The sequence below is a fragment of the Python bivittatus genome, unplaced genomic scaffold (genome assembly GCF_059951505.1).
Source record: "Python bivittatus isolate LINGU-HERP-01145 unplaced genomic scaffold, Pbiv_v1 ctg000350_np1212, whole genome shotgun sequence".
NCBI classification, from domain to species: domain Eukaryota; kingdom Metazoa; phylum Chordata; class Lepidosauria; order Squamata; family Pythonidae; genus Python; species Python bivittatus.
This window is the reverse complement of record NW_028277074.1, coordinates 14,801,899-14,827,446: the sequence shown is the minus strand read 5'-3', so window position 1 is coordinate 14,827,446 and position 25,548 is coordinate 14,801,899. Positions and strand designations below refer to the sequence as shown.

Sequence of the window (25,548 nt, the reverse complement as noted above, 5' to 3'; positions counted from 1 at the left end):
CTTAATATAAATACTTGGAAAGTTTTCAAGAAGTGTCTGGACAGTCACCTCTTGAGGATGGTTTACTTGATTTTCTTGCATATTGCAGAGAGTTGGACTGATGATGTTCCACAATTCAATGATTCTCTGAGAGTGTTCAATGTCAGAGAGATGGTATATCTGCCTTTTCTGAATGGGCTTACATTCCTCCAAAGAAGGAGGTACACAGTTTGGAGGTGCTTCTAAACTTGAATCTCTCTATGATTATCCAGATTGAGTCAATAGCCAGGAGGGCCTTTTATTAGTTTCAGTTGATATACTAACTGTATTCCTTTCTGGAATAAATTAACCTTAAACCTTGTACATGTGCTGGTAACTTCTAAGATTGAAGGTAATGTAGTCTACATGAACCTGCCTTTTTGTGGAGTTCATTAACTTTAGTTGGGACAAAAAAGTAGATCTTGGATAAACCTTAAAGTGACCGTATACACATGTGATTAAAGCACTGTACCAGCTACCAATATTTTCCAAGCAAACTACCAAGTGTTGATTATTACCTTTAAAGCTCTGTATGGTCCAGTACATTTCAGAAAATACCTCTTTCTATATAAATTGCCAGGCTTACTAAGTGATTCAACTACAGTTAGTATATGTTTGTCTGATGGTGACTTTGGGTCAAGCTTCCTGTTACCACCCTAGTTCTTTGAAATGTATCCCCTACAGAGCTCAAAGGTCTAACATGTTTATTAACTTTTTAAAAAGTCCATTTAAGCACATATTCTTGAACTATTGATTGCTAATTTGATTTTTTTTAAAAGAAGGGTTTTAATTGCTTTTTAATGATTTTAATGTCTTGATTTAAATTTGTTTTCATTATAAACACCAGAGACATGACAATGTTCTGCAGCATACTAGGCTAAATAAATATATAAAAGTTGATTTTATTGATCATGGATTTTATTTTCTTTATTTGAAGGACACAGTAAAGGGAGAGCTTGGAATTTTTTTAAGAGACAGGAAATGAAATGCAAGGGGACAAATACACTGTTAGTACCTCTCATGTAGACAGTTATGATCTCCAAAACATGGAAGGTTGCACTTAGTTTGATATTTGGCCTTGTTAAAATCATATTTTACATTTTTGTTATTAATTTTAATACACTGAAATAGATGCTATTTCTTAAGCAAAGAATACAAACTATTTGTTTTATCATCCAAAACATTTCTTTTTAAATAAATAAATTACTTACCAGCCAAGGCAAGGATATATTCTTGATATCTTTTCCCTATACTATTTGTAGCTGTACAGTTGTAATGTCCAAAGTCAATGTCTGATGTGGGATCAAACTTTGTAGAAAGGAGAAAGAGAGAGAGAGACAGAGAGAGAGAGAGAGAGAGAGAGAGAGAGAGAGAGAGAGAGAGAGAGAAGTGTGTATCAGCTGATATGTAAAATTCTGATCTCTAAATATAACCCACATTTCTTTCATCCCACAATCTTTTTTTTCATGTGGCCAAGAACACTGAAAATAATAGAGGGTTCTATGCAACCATGTGTAGTCCTTACCAGAATAATTTGAACTGACTAGAGATGAGGAGCCCATAGGAATTATACAAATGTTTCATCATACATTTACCACTTTTTTTCCAATGTAGGCATTTTTGTAGATAAAAAAGGGGATGAAAAGAGGATTGTATGGAGCTCTGTACTGATTCCCTGGAAACTGGAATTGCACATAGAGAGTACTATTCTTTAATCTTTTTTCTTTGTAGAATAAAGTATTTGATAAAGAAGTAAAGCAGTTTCACATGCTCCCTCAAACAAATGATAACTTTTAAAGGGATGTGCCTGAATTTTTAGTAAATAATCTAAATATATATGGTGATGGGGGGAAAAAAAGAATCTTGAATAAAGAAAATATTAAATTATCCCTGAAAGCTTACCTCTAATATCAATTTGTTTTCACTAATATGAGTCTTTAAATGAGTTGTATTTTTTACAGGTAAAACCAATTTTCCTCTTCTCCATTGAATAGATGCTGCTGGATTAGACAGAACATCACAACTTATGTTGATGGGATTTCCTTCCCAAGAGTAATAAATTGTTTGATTTGACACAAAAATTGGAGCATCTGCAACACATATTGTAAAAGCATATTATTGCTTTGCCTTCATTTAACATTATGTTGATCAGTTTATTAAAAATACATCAATTGTTCAGATTTATCGAAACACTATTTTAGAATGTTAAGCACATCCTAATAATTATGAAATATAATCAAAAGTTTAAATTGTAGTTTGCTCATTGTAATGTTACTTTTATAATAGAACAAAACAAAGTAACCTCACATACTGGACAAAATCCTATCTATAATGGTGTAAACCATTCAGATATATGATAATTTAACTGTGAAAACCTTTAAAATGAATGTCAGTTAAAGCACTTAATTATTTACTTTCCACAATTCAAAAAGTTCAGTGACTAATTATTTATGCACAAGAGCATCTATCTGGCTCATTCACATCAAAAACATGATAGGGCAGACTGTCCCCCCAGCCCCGGAACAATTTTTACACACTAATTCATTGGTTTGTTAAAATCTCAGAGGGGTGTGTAAATGTTTTACTTATCTTCACTGTGGCCTAATTCTTTCTAGCTCCATTATTTATTTTTTTACTTAGAATTTTTGTAAATCATGAATCATGAGAGTGTCAGGGGTGCAAAAAAATTAAACAGAATTAAAACAACAGCAACACAGAAGAAAATACACAAAGATGGAACACAGATAATGAATATATTATCTCATAGCAGAACCAACACATTTCAGTGTTTCTAGGGGAAACATATCTCAGAGTATGGGGCCAGCTAAGATGACAATGTGTTTACAGTCAAATCCCCCCCCCCCAAATGATGATGTTAACTATGCATTTAGTTATGCATTGTTTAAAGACTGTTTACAGGTTGGAAAAGTTATACAGAAACATTTTGAAATAATTATGACACAGGCTAGTCTAGGCATCCTGAGATTTAAATTAGGTGGAACCATTTTTTATCAATAGGTTCTCTCATACCTTTTATATTCAATCATAAGCAAGAGCTTTTAGGGGACTTGTTAGAGGGAGGAGTGAAGTGAATAACAACAATAAAGCAATCATAATAATTCCACTGGTTTTTCTCTACAGACTTTTTTTTTTCTCTATCCAACTCTCTAAAACTTGAAAAGCAAAAGACAAGAAAATACAAAATTATGTATTAACACCTGAAATGGATCTTCTTAATCCTGATGTAAGATAATATCTAAATCTGGTTGAATCCTAAAATAAATAAAATAAAATAAAAAATAGCTTAAGTCATTGAATCAAATGTAGTATACTGTTGCTACCAACTTTAGCAACAAATTGAATTATTATAATTTTGGCATATGAAACACTATTATGACAGTTAAATTGCAGTGTTGTCATAGCTTCTGATATGACAAGTAGTTCAAAATGGATCAGAAATAAGCTAGGTCAAAGTAGAAATATACTGTACAGAATCACAGTTATAACAAAAACATACCATACTATTTATTTGTATGCCACATATTGAAAAAAAGGAGGAGGAGAAGGGTACTAATGGCTGTCTATTATTTTAACACCACTAATCCTTAATCAGAAGATGAACAACCATATTTTGAAATAGCTACAGTATACTTTCAGGATAGCCTATTCTCAATTTTGCCAGAGCATGAATTACTGAAGTTAAGACATTATATCAGGAAGAGTAACAGCTGGTAACTATGAATATGCTTATTTAGGTGGCTAAACCCAATCTAGAACTTGCTAAATATATATTTGTCCCATTTTATTTGAATTAACTTCAGATTATTGCACTATCCCATTCTAGTTTATTACGTCTCCAGTCATTAATCTAACAAGACTACTATTTCAACTTAATCAAATATGAAGAAGAAGCCTTGTGTAATGCTAGTCCACTGATACCAAGCTCAGGATTATTCACTCAGCACAATCATGCACCTGTCTCCAGCACTATTTTCTGGATTTTGTTTCAAGGGAACAAAACCATGCAGGGACAATCTGTCCATAAGGCTAAAATAGCAGAGGATAAGAAGAAAAATATCTTCAAAGTGAGATAAACTGGAATTGAAAATGATGCCATCCCCAACATAGACAAAAGTCCTATGCAATTATGCTTCTAACTTGTCAACTAAGCTTGCCAGTTGCAGCTGAAGCAGTCCTGAAGATTCCCATACCCACACCCGCATATATCTGTAACATATAATTGTACGTATATACCTGCCAGACGCAGGTATATACACATATATAGGTGTTTGGATGCTTCTTAGTAAGGGAGGAAAGAGAAGGGCTAGATTACTAGCCTTACTTATATCCAAACCACATTCCTGCTTACAGGAATGATAATGTCAATCAATTTTGGCCATTATAACACAAGTTCAAGCAAACCCAGCTTTACCCCAATGATGCCCGTGCTGTTCTATGCAAGCTGTGATCTCTAGCTTAAAGCCTGCCTTACAAGCCAGCACACTATAACCAAATCCCACCTTCTAGAAGTTACATGCAGTGTCAGTGTACTGACAGGAAAGTTTCCTTCACACTTGGTGGTTTTTAACATCTCTTCCTTATTGAACAGTAGTTAACAAACATGCTAGTCCACTGATACCTAGTTGAACAGTAGTTAACAAACTAACAAACAAACATATGTGAACAGTAATTAACAAACAAGTAACTGAATAATATAAATCGATCATGAGTAGAAAAAAAGGAAAAAATCACTACAAAATAAAAAGTAGAGCAACACAAATAAACAAACCATATTGCTATATATCGAGAGTATTACCAATGGTAGGTTTGTTACAATTAAGATAATGGATAAAATCTGTCCAGATTTGATAAAATTTTGGTTTCTGCCTCTAATGTTTCATTCTTCTGATTTTATTTGTAACCTTTTCTAGCATGGCAATTGAAGAAGCATTATTAATCTAAGGAATATATGCCTATTGCTAGGAATAACAAACTGAATAACCAAGGAAGAATTCATGGTTCTGGCAATAACCAGTGTTTTGTCCTGTTGGCTATCAAGGTTGCACAAACATTGAAGCAAACTGACAATACAATGTGGATGGGTAATAATCAGATAACAAATCATTAGGGTGTATTATGTTAACAAGAAGTATATATCTAAAATTTATATTGTGAATAGTTGCATTTAATAAGGGAAATAGGAGATGGGTGGTGACAAATTTGAAATATAATTTCAAATTTGACAAACTTGAAATATAAAAAAAATAAAAAAATAAATAGAGTGAGCAATGGCAAGTTATACATAAACAACAACAACAAGACAATTGATGAATAACTGTACCTTGTATCTACAGTATATTCATCTGTACTAACAGATGGATTTTCTTTTTTTACATGTGGAAATAGGAAAACATATTTTTCACATATAAAACTCATTGACCAATATAAAATAAGTATATTGTGATTTTGTCATATTTAGGGGGGGAAAAAAGAGGATCATATCACAGAACAGTTTATGATAAAACAATGAATTAATTGTGAGAAAGAAGAACACTAATAAAGTTGTCCAGGTGCATCAATGAGGTCCTCAAAAAGAAAGCAATGAGAAGTTTAAAGAATAAAACACAATGCATGAAACAATGTATGGACATGGTGGAATAATGATGATAATTTGCAAGAATAGAATGGAATGGAAAGGTAAACTGAATGGTGTTCGTGTAAACTAGATTTAGGCTGTCCTTCCTTCCTTCCTTCCTTCCTTCCTTCCTTCCTTCCTTCCTTCCTTCCTTCCTTCCTTCCTTCCTTCCTTCCTTCCTTCCTTTCTTTCTTTCTTTCTTTCTTTCTTTCTTTCTTTCTTTCTTTCTTTCTTTCTTTCTTTCTTTCTTTCTTTCTTTCTTTCTTTCTCTTTCTGTACTTTGCATAATACTGATTAGCCTGAAAAGGGATCGTGTGATGGGAGTATATATGTGTATGTAGGTGCTCAGAAAATATTAATAAACCAGGCAAGCCATCCATCTAAAGCAACAGTTATATTTAGGTTAATCTTCAGAGACATCCATTCTTCTCAGCAGTTATTTCTCTAGCCATTTTCTTCTTTTCCCATTCAGTTATTTTCAATTCTATCCTCTATTACTCCCAGCAAGTATAAAACAACACACCCCTTATTTGATGTGTAATTATTTGGAAAATTTAGGAGTTGACATTATTGATGGACATCATGTTGTCCAGGAGAATTACACTGTTCTAATCTGGTTATTATTATTACTACTATTATTATTATTATTAATATGCAAGCTGACCCCCAGTGAGTCTGGGTGGTTTACAAATTGTTAAAGCATTAAAACAAGAAAACAACACAAAACAAAATAAAAGAACAAAGATGGCAGAGAGAACAAACCCACATGGGAGCAAAGAAAAAGAAGAAAAGAGGGCTTCAGTCCTGCCCTTTGAAATACCAGTAAGGCGGGGGTTATTTGAATCTCAGGGGACCTCATTACAGAGGGCAGGTAGTGCTACAGAGGAGGCCACTTCCTGGATCCCAATAGATGGCATTGCTTAATTGAAGGTACCCAGAATGTGCAAACCCTGCCAGATCAGATAATTGACCCATAATAGGTCTTCTGTTCAAGTATATGAGTCTTGGGAGTATTTGAGAAATTGTTACTTCAATAAAACAATGTATACAAAACAAATCTGAAGAGGGAGCTTCATTAGTTTCTTGCTTCAAACATGACAAATAATTTTGTGGCACTTTGAGGATTAACAGATTTATTGTGTCACAGACATAATAAATCTGTTGTTACTAAGGTGCCACATGATTTTCTGCTATATATACAGATGGTGACATTTATTACAAAATAAACAGACCTCACAGACTTTAACTTTTTAATCAGTGCAACAGAATTACTTTCAGTGCCTGTTTTGGTTGATTTTGTTGCCTGCTCTTTTCAAGATGCTATAAAATAGAATCTTAAAATCATACAATATAAAGGAATTCAATTCCCTGCTCAGTGCTAGAATTTATTATTACAGCATCCCATATTGATGGCCTTCTAGACTCTGATTAAACACTGCTAGCAAAGAATAGTCTACAATCTCCTGACATAGTTTGTTCCATTGTTGAACAGGTCTCAACCATTAGAAAATATTTTTTGATATCCAAAGAAAATTTATTTTATAATTTAAACCAATACTGTTTCTTGTCACCTGAACAATTCTAGAACATGTCTGAACAATTATGATCCAACTTTTACACTACAGGCCTTCAGATCTTTGAAGACAGCTCTAATGTCTCCCCTCAGTTTTGTCTTCTCCAGAGTAAACATATCCCAACTGTTCCTTATAATTTTTTCCTTCAAAACCCTTTGCCATTTACTTGATCTCCTCAGAACACATTCTAATATGCCATTGTCCCTTCTAAAATGCAGAGCCCCAGACTGAATACAAAATACTTGGAATGATCTGACCAACATTGAATAGAAAGGAGAAACAATGACTTTTCTTGATCTTGATACCATACTTCTGTTGATACAGCAAGTATTGCATTTGCCTTTTTGCAGCCAAATCATTGTTGGATCATGTTCAAATTGTAATCTAACAATACACTCAGATTTTTTTCACATGTATTGTTGCCATTATGGTTTCCCACATTCTATACTCATGCACCTGAATTTTCATACCCGCTTAATTTTGAAACTATGTTGTGTGGTTTCTCCCAATTATTCTAGCTTGACATGATTCAGGATACTGTTTTCTAATAAATTTGTTATTCCCTACCCACCACCCTCTGCCTTTGTGTCAATTATAAATCTGATAGACATATTTTATACCCTTTATCCAAGCCAGTTAAAATATGTTGAACAGCAGCAGCTCTAGAACAAAACCTTGGTGTGCCACCAAGCACTTCTGTCCAGTTTGATGCAGAGCCATTGATGTACACTTGTTGGGTACAACTGTTCAACTGGCTTTATACCCATCTAATGGCAATACAGTAGAGCCCACATTTTAACATTTTTTCTACTAAATTTCAAGGGAGTCTTTGCCAAATACTTGCTGAAGTGAAGGAATACTATTCATACTAGGGACCTACTCATGGTCACTCATGCCCTGGTCACCTCCTGGTTAGACTACTGCAATGTGCTCTACATGGGGCTGCCCTTGAAGAGTATCCAGAAACTTCAGCTGGTGCAAAATGCAGCGGCATGAGCAGTTATGTGTGTTTCTAGTAGAACACACATTACACCTCTGCTTTGTGAACTGCATTGGTTACCAATTTGTTTCCAGATTCAATTCAAGGTGATGGTGTTGACCTTTAAAGCCCTTCATGGCATGGGGCCAGGCTATCTAAGGGACTGCCTCTCCATGATTTCATCTGCCTGTCCTACCAGATCCAGCAGAGAGGGCATGTTACAGGTTCCATTGCCTAGGGAGATACATTTGGCAGACCCCAGGCAGTGGGCCCTTTCTGCTGTGGCGTCTGCACTGTGGAATCTTCTCCCCTCTGAGGTGAGTTTGGCCTCATCATTGTTGAGCTTCCAGAGGTCCCTTAAGACTTGGTTATGCCAGTAGGCCTGGGGACTCCAGGGGACGAGGGAATTAATGAGGTGGCCCCCTTATTTTTAACTTCCTTTTATTCTCTGTTTTATTTTGTTTTATATATATTTTAATGTATTTTACTGTTTTTAGCTTTGTTGTATGCACCCAGAGTTGCCTGTGGTGAGATGAGCAACTATATAAATTGATATAGTAGTAGTAGTAGTAGTAGTAGTAGTAGTAGTAGTAGTAGTAGTAGTTGTTGTTATTATTATTATTATTATTATTATTATTATTATCATTATTATTATTTCCCATTGTTAACTACTGACTCTATCAAAAAGTATCAAGTTGGCTTGACATAATTTATTTCTGATAAATTCATGGTGGTTTCTGCCAAATAACACATGCTTTTCTAATGCTCAGAAGCTGACATCCAGAATTTTGTCTAGTACTAAATCAAGTTCATCAGTCTGTAATTACCTGGATCCAATTTTTCCCCTTTTTGAAGACAGGTACATTTTCAAACCTCTAGCACTATGTCCATCCTCCATAATTTCTCAAAGAGGATGAAGGATAATACCTGCAAGCTCTTCCTTTGTGTATTAATGTTGCAAAAAATGTTATTTTTGTTACTTTTAGTTTCTAATACAAGGCTACATTCCTTTTCTGCTTCAGCCTACCCCTGAAAATTAGGATGGCTTTTGGTAAAGCAGTCAAAACAAAATGTTCTGAGGATTAGGGTGATGTTGTGAACTGTGATGTTGCTGAGGTGGATACCTAGGATTGTAGTTTTATTATGTCTTGTATGTGTGAGCCACCAGGAGTCCAACTGGAATAAATACTATACAAATAGTGTAATTAAAAATAAGGAAACAAATAAATGAAACAGTAAGATTACTGACAAAATTTTGGGACCTTGCAGCCTCAAAACTTGTTTTCCAAAGATGCCCAGTTAAAGTTTCTATCATTATGCAAGTCTATGTCTCTCTTCCCAGAAGGAATCTGCCAGAAGAAAATTAACCAACCTTTTTTTTTTCCTGATTTGCCAATGCCCACAATAATATCTTTGTTGCTTCCTATTCCTTGTATTTTTACTCAAATGTTCTTGACTCTACTTTCATATTTAGTTTCCTGGATCCCGATACATATCTGTAGTTCCTTCACATATGTTCATATGTTCCTGTTGCTACGCCATATTCTTTTTTGAATAACTTATATCATTCAATCTTTGCATTCCACTGATGAGTCACTCCAAGTTTCAGTAATGCCTACTAAATGAAATTTGCCTTCTGCATTTTTTCCCCCTAGTTCTTACTGTCTGTTGCCCATAATTTCTAAATTTATACAGAGGCACTGAAATTCTTGGTCACATAAATGACCTATTTCCTTCCTGTAATTATTTTTTTGTATCAGATGCTTCAATATTCTAAACAGCCACTTTTTTTTCAGCACTAGGCATTACACTATTTTTGGGGCATTCTTTTGCCTCCCTCAAGGATTAAGTTTAAAGCCTGTGATTAAGGTTTGCAAGACATCTTCCAAACATATTCTTCCTAGTTCTTGTAAGATGCTTCCAGCCTTTTGCCAAGAATCCAGTCATTTATTTTACTTGGATTACTTTATTATATGTACATACCATGATACAAGATTTGTATTTACCTATATATAGTATTTTCAGTAGAACCGTACAAATAATTTGAATGAAAAATTTTACAAAGTGTATTAGCATCCTCAATCTACTCATATGCCTTGGTCCAGCATGGCTTTCAAAGCAGCATGACTTTAATACACCAAGGAGTACTGCTTCACTCAAATAATATGATTGGTGAAGCATATTTTTTTAAATGCTGCCCTTGACTAGAAGCCTTTGTCAACTATCATGCCAACTATATATGAAACCAAAAATATGTTGCTGACCCTGATATGTTAGTTGCATGAATACTTTTTATGCATCTTTTTGTTTTTCCTTCTGAAGAATTTTTTGTTTATTTTTTAAATAGCACTTTTATGTTTTTATTGGGTCTTAACATTTTTTATATTTTATTATAGAAGCCACTGGGAGTCATTTTTTCTGAGTTAAGCAGTATAAAAACACAGCAGATTGGTAGCAGGCAGGTTGGTAGGTGGATGGATCAATGGATGGATGGATAGATGGATGAATAGTAAGCTACCTATGATTTGGAATTCTACATGATCCAAATCATGTAGATATATTTATATTTCCAGTTATATTTCCAGTGTTACTAGGATTTATAAAAAGCTGGCAAGCATTTGTAGCTTTGGAGTATCATCACTGTATGTTTTTACAGTGCAGCATTGCACCACTACTTTCAGCTCAGTTTACAAGTGCAGGAATGAACAACAAAACAAAATATTGCTGAAGATTTGAGGAAAACTTTTTAAAAATGGAACACTGACAATTTTTCCTGTAGATTTCATTTTAGAAATGAGACATGAATCATGAAGCACCCAGAATATTCCTACTATACCTAGAATATTATAAACTTCAGAAGGTGAAGGGCATTTGGAGGAATGCCAGAATAGTTAGAGGAGAGACAATTCACACCTTGCTTTTTGAGGCCTTTAGATAATAAAGATTTCAGTTTTAAAACTGAGCTCCTACATGGAAAGCATTGAGCTTGGAATAGAACTCTGAGTACAGATAACATACAATGGCAACATCTGTTCTGCTATTCTGAAATATTATTGTAATGGAACAGATATTGTGTCCCATTTCCTTCTTTCTTGATTAAAATTCTTCTCTTCTGTATTCTTGTGCATTGCTTGACCTAGCAATGTGTTATTTTTTTTAACAACAATCATCTAAACTTCCCCCTTCCTTTCCTCTCCCCAAAACAGTTTCACTTAGTTGTTTTCAAACCTCCTGATTCAGTCAATACTGTTATCTCTTTCTAGTCTTCTGCTAGCTCCAAGGTCATCCGCTTATAGCTAGAAAGGCTTTGATGGAACTTAAACTTTTGATGGCCGATTGGCAAGTGGTATAAAAATTAATGGAATTAATTAGAAACATGAATAATTACAATTTTCACTATACTAACTGTGTAAATCTTCCTAGGGAAGAGCTTCGGTGTAGACCTACATAGGGAAGATGCTATACAGCTATACATGAGATGATAAAAGATCAGCATTGTTTGCTATTGTCTTTGATGTGTACAGAATTTTCAACAGCTGAAGTAATGTGAGATTCTGTTCGTTATTCACTTTATTCTGTTGAATGTGGCCATTTCTTGTTTCATTACCTTGACTGTGGATATTTCCTGTTTATATTATGCTCTGCAGTTAAAGTTGTCATTCTTTTGCTTTCCTTTATTCAATAAATCAATAAATGATATTTCAGCTTCTGCCTCATTTGTGTTCATTACATTTGAATTCATAAGCCTACTGCCCACACTTTACTGTAGAGCTACAATAACCTATCTGAAATAATAGTCTAACAGCTATATTTTGGATTAATTCCAATTACCAAGCCATCACTGATGGTAGCTTCACATATAAAGTTCAATCTGAAGGTTATTCAGTCATGAATAAACCGGAACTAAGTTGCTGAATTGAGGAGAATCAGAACTGAGTCTGGTTGAGATAGCAATATTGCAGTTCAAGAAATCAGGTATTCGACAGCAAGGGAGAATGGAGTATCTTTTCTACTACCAAATGTGATGCCTATCCAGAGTAAACTTTTAGAAAAAAAACATAGCTAGAGATCCTTGATAATGATTGAGAAACTTCATGTTCCTAAAATCTGTTTTCTCACATATACTAATATGAAGATACTGTACATTCAAACAGAACTGTAAGAATTGCATTAGTTTCCCTTTAGTTTCTAAGCTCATTCAAGGAATCAGTGCTGCTATAACAATCTGGAATTGTCTTGAAACATGAGGCCCATATTTGTGTGTGTGTGTGTGTGTGTGTGTAAGTAAATAATATTCCAGCTTCTGCCTCACTTGTGTGTTCATTACATTTGAATTCACAAGCCTACTTTTGGCTTTTGGAATCCTAAGTTTTACAAAGAATGTATGTATCATTACAACTACTGTATAAGGCATAAGAATTACAAGCTCAAAGCCTGCAGGTGCAGAATTCATGTTCCAGCAAACCTTATCCACCTTATTAGAGTCCTCATATTCCAAGTAATATTGTTAGATATTGCCCCAATCATCTCAACTAAACACGCCCATGTGGAATCCAAATCTGAGCAAATAAAGTAAGTTTATCAGCAAAACGTTTAGCAAACATGCTACAGTGGTTTACAGATAGATCTTCCTGCCTGACATTTTTCAACAGGAAGCAGTGTTCCTTTAACAAGGACTGTCCTGATGAGTAATGACAGATAAATACAGTTGTTCACCACACTTATCACTACTGTACAGGCCCAAACATGAGTTCTTATGTTCAGTCATATTCACTCTTGATTTTTCAAACTGATGCTCCAGGCATGTCTTTTGCTTCTTTGTCTCCTGGAACATCTCCATAAACCAAAGAACACTCCAGGATTAGTGATCACAAAGATCTGTTTGGGAGCAGGTCATGTACAGTTCCCTTACTACCACTGAGTTCCAAAACACAATGAGGCCTGGGGACTCATGAAGTGATACAGTTGGACAGCAAGATGGTCAGTACAACAGCAGTAACCCTAACTTGTTCCTGTTGGGAACTATCACACAAAGCTAAGTGTTAAAAGGTACAGATTCTTTTAAAAAAGATTATCCAAATAAACAAAAGTGGTATGAAAATTGCAATCCATATGAACATGTGGTTATCTATATCTGCATCTGTACTATTATAACAGGTTATGTGTTTGTATGTCTGTGTGTGTGTGTGTGTGTGTGTGTGTGTGTGCATATACTCGATTTTAGGGAAAAAAGTAAAATTTCTTAAATATATCTGTTTAAAGCAGTGTTGTCCAAACCTGGGCACTTTAAGATGAGTGAACGTCAACTCCCAGAATTCCCCAGCCAGCATGGCTGGCAGGGGAATTCTGGGAGTTGAAGTCCACTCATCTTAAAGTGCCCAAGTTTGGACAACACTGCTTTAAAGTAAATATATATTTTTTTAAAGTAACACATTATAATGCTATACCATCAACACTTTACTATATACCTTCATATGCTAATTAATAAGGAGATTTATTTAAATTCAGGGATATGCGCTCTATGGTTCACCATCTGTATGCTGCTTTCCTTCCATTCACAGCCTGATACATATAATGGCACTGAATTTTAGCAGCAAAAAGGCTAGATTTTAGTGGCACAACTTTTTTTTTTTTTTACAAAAATACAGAATATCCAATCTTACTCCTATAACCCTTTGTTTGTTCATTTGTTTTAAGCCCAAAATCTGCCTGAAAAAAAGATTTTTATTTTAGAATTAGAAAGATCTCCCATTTGCCTCTAAAGCTTTTGGTGACTGAATTGCAGCTTCTGGTCACATTTGTTTAAATGTGTGAGGAAAATAATTTTTTTAGATGCATACTGCCGGTTGCGTTAAATTGAAACATAAAGGAATTTGCAAACAGCCTTGAAACTAGTTTAACATCTAGGTCACACCAGCTTGTTAATCTTATCTGAACATTCCCATAGCAACTGAGGCATCTGTCTTGAAGGAGGATGTGTTCTTCCTGGCATTTGGAATCCTGAATTGCCTCCTCCCTTTGATTTGTTTCTTCTCAGTAAGACTATTGTTTTCTTTGTAGATAGTAGATAGCAGAAGGGCAGGAAGTAACTTGAGACCTATTACTTATGAATATGTATGCCTGCATCATCACATGAATATGTATAGTTACATCATTTCCTTTTTTCTGAAATGTATAAATATCAGTGCATCCCTTTGTTTGCAGGGGTGTCTTTCACTGTCCTTTTGGTTGGGCCCCCTCCAGTATGTACTGTTTAATACATACTGCAGTTAGCCTTGATTATTTGTTTTGGGTCCTGCGTTTGATTCCACAAGTGTGTAAATACAACAGAATTGTAATGTCCTTTCTTACCAGTATATTTAGAGAAAAAAAAATCTAACTTACATTCAATATCGAGGTACATGCTCTTTTGATGCCCACCAATTCTACTTGCAGCTTCACAGTCATATCTTCCTGAATCTGTCAATTTCACATCTTTAATTTGTAGTGATGATCTTCCATGTTGTCCTTTGACTTCTATTCGACCATCTGGACTCTATTTGTAGAAAAAAAGTTTTTAATTTTTTTTTTTTTTTTTTTAGAATTCACAATTATAATTGTTTACATATGACTTCATGATACCTATTTATAAATGCCTTGTAATTCATATCATAATGCAGAAATTAAAATAACTGTTGGTAAAAAGAAAGTCCTGTGGACAAGAGGAAAAAAAAATTGCCCATAGGACTTAGAATTATTTACCAGAGTATTCAATCCTTTATCAACCAGAACATTTGTAGAATATCCCCCTTGTTGCCTATTATGCTTATGACAATTTTGGTGGAATTGATTTTGATGTGTGACGTTTGTATGTATTCATGCTATGTATCACAAATACATATGCAATATACCAACATGCTCTACATGAAGTAGTGAAAACATTTAATTATTTAAATACAGTTTTATTATAGGAATTAAAAAGAATATTTTAGTTTAGAACACTTTTCATATTATATATTGTGTATCACAAACATATTTGGAAATCAAAAAAATATATCATAGAATTCTTGGTATTCAAAAATAATGTCCAGTATGTTGAAGATAATCTTGAAAAAATCACATATAAAACATAAGCAACAATTCTGCATTCAAGGCATATATGTCTAGGAGGTGATCAGTGGTTACAGAAGTAAACCAATAGGGGGCTGTGGGGAGAACGTGTTACTAGAAAGTTTTTCAATAATGTTTTCATTTATGTTTTATTCATGCTTAGAAGTTGCTCCTTTTTCGTGTTATTAAATTGCTACTATCCAGTGTAGAACTTTTTTTCCCTTTGCATTTCATTATTATAATGATAACAATATCTTTAAAAATGACTACAGTTCTGCATTGAAATAGAGAAGGAAATGAAGGGGGAGAGAGAATGAGAGAAGGGAAACTGTCCAAGGTCACCCAGCTGGCTTTCATGCCTAAGGGAATGTTAGAGCTCATGGTCTGCCCATTTCTAGTACAGCACTTTAACCACTACACAAAACTGGTTCCAAGGAAATGAACAAATAAACAAATAAATAAATACTTTGTTGTTTTTAAAAAATAGATTTGCAGTATAGATGTATAATAATTTTATCATTCAGTCTTTAAACTGTAATGGGTAATGGAGTTACTATGATTATGAAGGTAAATCTGGATCTGTTAGAATATTCAAGAACATTTCTTCATCTGAAGATATTCAATAAAATTATCCACCCAGTTTTTATAGTCATACATATAATAGATAATTCCCAGAAAAGATTGTAATGTATTGAAAGAGATGTTTCTATCAATATGATAATGAAAAAAGATGTTTCTATCGATATGGTAGAGCTAAATGTATGTAAGACAGAGGTATTAGGGATTAATTTGTGATATTTTCTAAAAATCAAAGAATTAATTCAGCAAGTCTACCATATGTCTAAATGAGACTAAATGGAGTTAACAGAAAAAATCATAGATCATTGCAATACCTAAGCTCTATCCTTCATCTTTTATGCTGTGACTGAATTAAAAGGTGGCTTTGATAGCAATGATCCTTATTCTGATATAAGGTTAGTCAGAATAATTATTGAATTTAACATTTTTGTCTTTCTTTTCTAACCTAATGGGCTAAATACTAAATGGAAATACTAATAATTTCTCTTTAGATACTTTGGGCTTCAGTTGAATCCAAAACTCAGACCTAATAATGTAAGTGATTTCTTAATTCAAATGAAGAATTAAATAGAAGCATGGTTCTATGGCTACAAAATAATTACTGATTTACAATACTATAGTACTTCTATTATTTTTATATTTAATAAATATATTAATCAAACACTGAAGAGAATATAGTCTTAAGAAAAAATAAACCATATCAAATACATAGGCTAGGAAAATTATTTTTTAAAAAGCTAGATAAATTACAAGCCATTCACAATGTAACCAGTATGTCTAGATACAGAGTCAGTATAGGACATTGTCCACAGAAAATGTACTATACATTTGAATACAGCCACTATGTATAGTTAGAAATCTACTTCCACAAGAACTATTGTCTATATATCATGCCCTGGCAATTTAAGGATAAAGCTATAACAAAAGACACTTTTAGAATTGATCAGCCCAACTGCAATTAATCTAGTCATTAACATACTATATCATTAAAAGCATAACCATTACAATAGTTTAAATGTGTGTGTGTGTGTGTGTGTGTGTGTGTGTGTGTATCACCAACTTTATAGATTGAAAGCATTTACTATGCAAGTGATCTACTCAAGACAATTCTATTAAGGGTAGTCCTCACTTCACAACCACAACTGGGATCAGCAAGTCCATTGTTAAGCAAAGCAACCATTAAGTGAGAATTCATGGGACCATGATGGACTTACAAACTCACTTCTGCTGCAATCATAAGTGAAACATCATGTGACCATGACTTATGATTTTACGGCTGGCTTCTCCATTGACTCTGCTTGTTGGAAGCTGGTTGTAAAGCGTGAAAATGGTAATCATGTGACCGCGAGATGCTGCAATGGTCATAAACACTCACTGGTTGCAAAGTGCCCAAATTTCAATCACGTGACTGCAGGGATGCTGTGACAGTTGTAAGTGTGAGGATCAGTCATAAAGTTACTTTTTCAGTGCCATCATAACTTTGAATGGTCACTAAAAAGGACAGTCATTAAGTGAGGACTACCGGTACTTTCATACAGATCTCACATTCAAGGATAAGAATGAAACTATGTAAAAAACAAAATAATCAATATGCAGTCCAGAACTTCTATGTCATATATTCATTCATTCATTCATTCATTCATTCATTCATTCATTCATAGAAGAATTAAGAATCCTATTTTTTCTTAATCTCTGTCTCTGCTCCCCCTCCCCATCATGTATTTTCCCTCTTCTTTGGTTCTGAATGACCCAAGATTTTTGCATCCCTAGAACATTCACTTTCTAGCTACTCCCACTTCACATTCTGTTTATTTTCTCCTGGTTCCTGTGAACCAGCCAGTTAGTACTGTTTTCTGCTTCTTCCTTTCTGACTTACTAACTGCCCCCCCCTTTTTTTTTTTTGGCTTGTGAATCATTGTTATAATGAAAGTTTTGTAATTTGTCACTATTGTGGCTGAAAGAAACAGATTCTTGAAGCTTGAATACAATGGTATTTCTGAAGAAGATAGGATCCTTGTTAATAACTTCTAATGCCATCTGATTGATCACTTGAAATTTTCCATACAAAGTGACAAATTGACTTCTGTCAGTTGCAGGAAGGTTAGCTATAGTATTATGCATAAATGCATAAAATATACATGTACAAAACAAAATAAATAGACAAAGTACTGTGTAGATAAATTAGGAATAGACACTAAGTAGAACTGAAAAATCTAATTTCCTTTCTTTCACAGAAACTGATAAAACTAGGGATATCCATCAAAGAAATATGTTCTATTACTAACCTGAGACAAAAATATTGACTTCTGGAAGTTCTACCAAACTATTTCAAACTACCAATGGTTTGGCAGAATCAAAATCCAAAAGACATTGGTTATTTCAGGTTTTAGATGAAACAAAATCCAGACAGGGTAAACAGGATAAGATTGTTATGCATTGCCCTTTCTCTCCCCTTATCTTAGAAGCTGCAGTGACAAATCCCACTGGACTAACCGCTTCCCTATCATCCTAACACCCTCTCTTGCTCCTCTGCCTTTTGTTAGTGGCCAATGTCTTTGCTTTATCCTTAAAATCTCCAAACTATTTCTTCCCAGAACAAAATGTCCCATTCCATTCCACTCATGGATCAAACCACCTGAAACATTATTACTTGGATTCAGGCATAGACCATCTGAAATCAGGTATTCCATGCACAGAACAGTTTGTGCACAAAACATTCTGTATTTCCCTAGGCAGAACAACTCAAATTTATAAAACTTTCCCAGATTGTCTACATAAGAACAGCTAATGAAGCTTCATAAGCACAGTAATTACAGTATAGAATCAGTTCTATAATTGATTGATTATGTGCCATCAGGTCAGTGTCAACTGTTAGCGACCTACAATACCTTCCAGAAAACCACTTCCCATATTTACTGCTCAAAGTTCCAGCAAAAGCACTCTATTATTATCTGTGGCACATTAATAGATTTTATACAGTTATTATTCTGGTTTCTCTACACATACTTTCTTTGAAAAAAATACATGTAACATTAATTGTCAAGTAAGTTTAGATTCCAGTATTTAAGCATGGATATCAGTGTCACTCTTTTACTGCTTTTACTGTATCAGATTTGTCTATAAGAAAAAAGTAAATTTCTACATAAGTTTAAGTCTAAGTGTTTCAAACTAAAAATATTAGCAAGCAAAGATCCCATTGCCCAATTGTATATTAATGGACATCTTTGCAAAAGTACCTTGCTATTTGGTTTCTTCCAAAGAAAGCTGTAATTATGGACTTTATTAATTTCATTAAAACACCTCACTCTGGAAGTATCCTTCCTTTTTATAATTGCACAGTTACAGTACTTCTACTGTAATCTCTGTATTTGCAATAATATTTATAAATGAATTTTCCGAAATTGTTGTGCTGTTTTCATACTTACTATGTTTCCCAAGAACTATTACTGCATTACAATAAAACATTGTCTGGAAAAGGTTATTTAGTCTTTTCACAATAATATTAGTAGGCCATCAGAGCATACAATATATGGGTTCCCCACCGCTAGATGACAGCAAAGAGATATAAAAGTCTATGTTGCTATCTAGTGGTCATCTGGATTTTACAGCTTGGATTTAGTATGGGTAGCAGAGAAAGGCTGATAAATAACAAATAATATACATATTTCCAAGAACAGAAAAGGTAGACACTAACATCTTTCAGTGTTTTAGTAAGAATTTCTGACACTGATCAGAGAAGTCACTTCCTTCCAGTATGGTAATTTTAGTTGTTTCATTTCAGATTTTTTTTTTCTTTTTAAATCTGCCTACATAAAATAAGAACTTCAACTGAAAATGCATTTTTAGGGATCCCCAGTTCTACTTTATTACAATTTGCGTAGCTTTGTAACTCAGTCAAAGTGATGAATGTCCTTCCGTGATCATATATAGTTGTTCAGTAGCCCAGATTTTTCATTTTGACTGCAACATAAAAATAGCTCAAGAAGTAATTATTTTTTACCTAGTGCTTGGATATAACATTCTCTGCAGATTTCAGTGGCTATTAATTGGATTCTGCATGTAACTGTATTATATAGTCCAGCAACAAGAATCTACCTGAAACTATATTATTACTGTCCAAGAACAAAATTCTTTTAACAGAAACAATATTCAGGAAAGAGGGTTGTGTTTGGTCATGAGAAAAATCATGTAAAATATGCTAGTATTCAATTTTTACTTTTTAACTTTTTTAAAAACTTGCTTTACTTGTTTATAGCAACATTTTCAAATACACTTCTTTTGGCTTAGATCTAGAGAATGCCATGTGTCACCAGCTATAATGACAGGAAATAAACCTCTATTATGTGCAATACTGCCATTTCTCAAATGTATGTTGCAGATCATAATATTGGTTGCTTTGTGGTACTTATAACATCCCCAAATAAATATTCATTAACAATAATCAAATAATTTAATATCTAAAAAGTTGCCATTAAATATAGATGGTAGGAGAGCCAAAGCAAGATAATGCCTTAAGAGTATACATTGTTGTCACTGCTACTATTTAGTTCAACTGGTCTTTACACAAGCAAGTAAAAGGGAACTATCTCTGAAAGTCAAGTATGTGGTGCACTTATGCATCCAGGAGAATTCATATTACTAGATTTTGAAATAAATTTGAATCCTTAACGAAGTATACTGTCACTCTCTTTGTAGTCCATAAGTTGTATCAATTTGCCAAGGAATACACTACATGATGTATACTTGATGAATTAGTATCCATGGGACAGATGAATAAATAAGTACCATTACTTGTAAGTCAGCCAGGCTTCAATATCATACACGAGGAGAATCACCTTAAGCAAAGAGCTAGTTCTTCAGTAGCAGAAAAGCAATGGAGACACAAAGTGCTATCTGAACTGAAGGCATTATTAAAATTCCAGCGTTGAAACAGATGGTCCAGTTTTCCTAGGATGAAAAACTACCTTTGATGAGTAACGGCTGTTATTCACAACAGCCACTAATGTGGAGAAGCTGATGGAAGCTTCCTTCTGGGATATGGATGAAACATTCACAATATTCCCCACATTCTTCAGGTAAATGTATTCTATCCATGCACCTGTTGGAAACAGCAGAAAATTCCAGAGTATTGCCACGTGTATATTCCTTATTGTCCACTGATTCAGTCATGTTAAACTTCACCTTGCGCTTGATGTATGTGGGTATGTTTTCAATGGAACACCTTGAATGAAATCTACAAGTCAGTTAATTTCTTACATAAATATAAATTATTGCAACATTTTATAATTTTCTAAATGGGCTGATATAATTTCCCTTCCAAGGGGAAAATAATTATTTGATGTAACCCATTTAAGAAGCATTTAATATTTAAATCATTACCAAAAAATTTTTTTGTTGTTGTTGCTTTGGCTTTCTGTCCATCTGTATAACTAGCAGCTAATTTCAAAGACTGAAAAGTGAAAATGACTTTTTGTATGTACTGAAAATTACTTAATAATTATCCACTACATACAGGTATAATAATACATTCTTAAGAATATAAGATATAATTTAAGAAATGGTAGCAATATGAGATATGATTAATCACTGCTTTATGCTGGTGTTTTCATGCAATATTTTGGTAAGTTATACAAAGAGGTGACACAGGGCATTGTACATACCAAAACCAATATTATTTCTTCTGTTCTTGTGAGAGGCAGGATTGGTGCACCTGTAATTATAGGAAGGTAAAAAAAAAGGGGGGAAATGAAGCTAAGGGACACTTTAAATATTCAAAGTAATAAATTAGCCTAGAAATTAGCAATTTTTGAATAATAAAAACTATCAATACTATATCTTGAGTAGCAACTACCCAAAATACAATATTTGAAAAAAAAATGCTGTTATTCAAATTAAATTTGCAAATTTTAGCCAGAAGACAAGGGATGAAATTATTTCAGGTCATTACCTGAATCAGTGGAAGGCATCATTCCTCCACTACAGAAGTTAAGTAGCATCCTATATAAGAATCCACAATATTTTGTTCCAGGCAAAAAAAACAGAATCACCCATTCTGGTCCTCATTTTCTCTTTCCTTCCCTTAGCTTAGCATTTTTATAATGCTACATATAATATTTTTTCAATCACTTCTGACAGTACCCTTTGATCCATTGTTTTAATTCTGAAACTGTTTCACAGACAGATTTTTGTACTGAATGAATATTGTGTAACTTCCATGTGGATGCTATCAAAAAGTATCTAAAAAGAAATTCTTTAACTTTGTACAACCTCAGAATTTAGCATTGCTCATTTTCCTCATGGTTTAATTCCTCGCTTAATCATAAAGCAGCTCATAGCATGGTTCTTTCAAATTCATGTGTAGCATTAAAATATTTTGAGCAAACTGCTAATTATTTCTGAAAGTGACTATAAAATTGTATTTTTGTTCCTACATATTTGAGCAGACTTATTGTTGGGATCTAAGCAAATTGTGGTGCACAAAACCTCTCAAAGAACCGCAAGAACTGCAGAATTTCTAGACAAATGAATCAAAAAGCTCAACTTTTTCAGCATATTCTTTAGATGTAATGAAAAAACAATGTGCTTCTTAAAAACTGGAAACTAATGAAAAGTGTAGCTTGTGACAAAATGGCAGATATTTTGTCACTTTTTAAAAAAGCCTGTTCATCTAATCATGTTATATAAGATACTGTAAAGTACTACTGAATTTTAGAATGCAATCCAGCCAATGCAAAATTGTTTCTTTAATTCTATTTATGTAGCTTGTATTTCCCAAATGTATGTTCATATCATGCCTCATCTAGTAATGCTGGCACTGCTAAAGATGACAGCTGCAATGTAAAGCATTTAATAACAGAAGTATTTCTATTTATACCTTCATAATATATATACTATTCATTGGTAAACTATGTGATATGGATTCTTTTCTCTATCCCCATTTAGTTCCTATCACCCCTCACCCCTCCTTTTTTTTTCAGATGAATAATAAGAGTTGTAGTAGTTCCACCTTTTGAAATAAGCAAAAGAAGTAATAAACATTACTTGGTTACATTACATGGTTAAAATTTTATTCAAGTGGGAAAAAAATGGTCATAGCTAATTGTTCCATTCTGAATATTCCTTAGTAGCATCAGGTATTTTAAAGCACATCATCTTGTGGGTGTTAGTGCAAAGGGAAGGAATATAGATTACTAGTATAGCACAGTATGATATATTTAGTTAATTGTATAAATCAAGGTCTAATACACACTAGATTCTTTACACTGGACATAATTGCCAAAACCATCATTATTTACAAAAGACATAAAAACATTGAAACAGAAGTAAGAAGTCTTGACAGATTTCTTTTTATTTTTAACCAGCCTGATGGTATTTCAACATAGTGTTTGTTCTCTTACATTTTAATATATTAGCTGTGTTGATCTCAGTTCTAAATTACATTTATGTGAGACCAGGCTGAAGCTGCCATACCCTAAAGATGGAGCAGGTATGTAAGCAGACAGGACAAAAAGCCAGGAATCTTGTCTAGGAGATCCCTTCAGGAAGGTAGATAAGAAGGAAGCAAGTCATTAGGGAAACAAAGGAAAAATGTGATCTGAACCATACAAAAGAAGTTGGGCCTGAGCACATGGAAAACCCTACCCTAATCCCATCAACAGTTGCCAGACTTGTGAATCAACAAAGCAAGGACTTTTGGGGATAAAAGGGGTCCCAAAGCCCGCCCACTCTGAGTCGTCTGAGTCGTTGAGTCATCTGAGTCATCTTTGGATCCAGACTTGGTAGCTTCCATCCCTCTAGCTAGTGCCTGGTAGCCTAGTTGGGAAGGACGTGGGTAAGTGTGGATGACCATGTGTATCTTGTGCCTCTGTATTCAGTTGGAAGTGTTTGGGTGTGTCCCGGCTGTTTACCAGGGTTGTGTGTCTTGTCTGCTCTGGCTGCACCTATCTGGAAAACCCAGGTAGAAAGCAAAGGGGGCTGACAAGATCCATGTGCCTAAACAGCCTGTGAGTTTGTGAGTGAGTGACCATAAGCTGAACCTGGGAGCAGCATATGTAACACATAGATCTGATTAAAATTCTTTTAAAATGATTATTTAAAATAGAGAAAATAATAGGCATAGTTTTCTATATCCTATATCAGGTGATATTTTAATCTAATATAAAATTTCTCTATGGTCTATTCTATGTTGGTCAGACATCATTTTAAGTACTGTGGTCAGTTTGTGGAACCACAATTAGACAGTGACCAATTGGAAGAAATTCAGTGGAGAGCTATCACCATGGTCAAGGGTCTGGTAACCCAACTTTTGAGGAAAAATTAAAGGATCTAGTTTATTTAGTTTATAGAAGAGATGACTGGGATAAGATATGACAGCATTATTCAAATATCTGAAGTGTTGTCACACAGAAGACGTGGACATAGTCTATATTGCCCAAGGGAATTGGACTAGACTCAGTGGGTAAATACTGTAAAGAAAGAGGTTCCAATTAGACATCAACTGACCCAATTGCCACATGAAATAGTATGTTCTCCTTCATTGTTATTAGCTTTTTAGATAAGCTGGATCAAGAAATAGATTTGACAAACATACTGGAACTCTACTTTATTATCACAGTGTACAATATCAAGCCTTGAAAACCTGATAGAATTTTTTCTTTCTCTCCTCTTAGAGTGAGAGAATCAAGAGAGGACAATCTTGAGTTTCTTTCTCACACCCTTTTCTTTTTCAGGGCTTAGATGATGTTTATGTAACAACCTTAGCAGTCCTTCTTCAAGGTTATCTACATATTCCTGTACAACTTTACACATTCTAAATGTGCCAATTGAGCCAAAAATGTTGCATAACTCCTTAATATTTGATATTTTAGGATTTTGGGTTTTCATGGCTGCTTAAGACAATTACTTTTCTTTATCCCACTCTGACCCTGTGGATGGAATTGCTCATATAAAAAGCTGAACGGGTGAGTGGTTTATGCCTGAACTCTCTCAATTTACTGTAATGGGTTGGATGTAACATTATGTTAACAGTATGCCTCATAAAATGAAGAAGATAGCTCCTTTTCAGTCATTTCAAGGCAAGAGCTACACTCCAGGTAGTGGTGAGGGTGAAAAGCAGGGTAAGGTTAAGTACACTATTAAAGTTTAGGCACCTTATTGAAATCTTGGATAGAAATGAAGAAGTGATGGCTCCTTTCCCAAGTGATGGATTAGACAGCACTATATTAACCCCTGATGTATTACTTCTTCATCAAGATCAGATAAAAAAATATTGAAATTCTAGTCCATTTATAAACTGATGGACGCTAACTTTAAAAGTTTAGAATCTGTATAACTGTGATAGAAGGTGATCTTAAATCATAAAAGCTTTAAGCTCAAGAAATAGGATAACTCAATCACAACAAATCAGCTATAAAACATAGAATGCATCAAAGACTTCTATTCTAAATTATATGCTGACAATGTAGAACAATCAGAAACCAGTAACTGCCTGACCGCTGACATGCCTGACATAATTCCAGCAGAAGTAGAAGGTACTATTTGCAGCTTTAAATATGGCAAAGCAGCTGGCCAAGAAATTATCACAGGAGATATTATGTTGGTAGCTTTACAGAATATTGGCAAAATTATTTATTTACTGTTTAAAACAATAAAACATTCCACCATTCCACCATCAT

At 34.1% G+C, this 25,548-nt stretch overlaps 1 protein-coding gene across 1 annotated transcript in view; it reads right to left on the bottom strand.

Annotated features, from left to right (window-relative positions):
• NCAM2 (neural cell adhesion molecule 2) overlaps positions 1 to 25,548 on the bottom strand; it is a 178,809-nt gene that overhangs the window by 61,863 nt on the left and 91,398 nt on the right. Inside the window, exons 9-11 of the mRNA XM_088144603.1 lie at positions 14,591 to 14,741; positions 1,921 to 2,108; positions 1,230 to 1,326 (exon numbers count right to left, since the gene is read on the bottom strand). Of these exons, the coding sequence (XP_088000729.1) occupies positions 1,230 to 1,326; positions 1,921 to 2,108; positions 14,591 to 14,741 (436 nt within the window). The remainder of the gene's footprint in view (positions 1 to 1,229; positions 1,327 to 1,920; positions 2,109 to 14,590; positions 14,742 to 25,548) is intronic.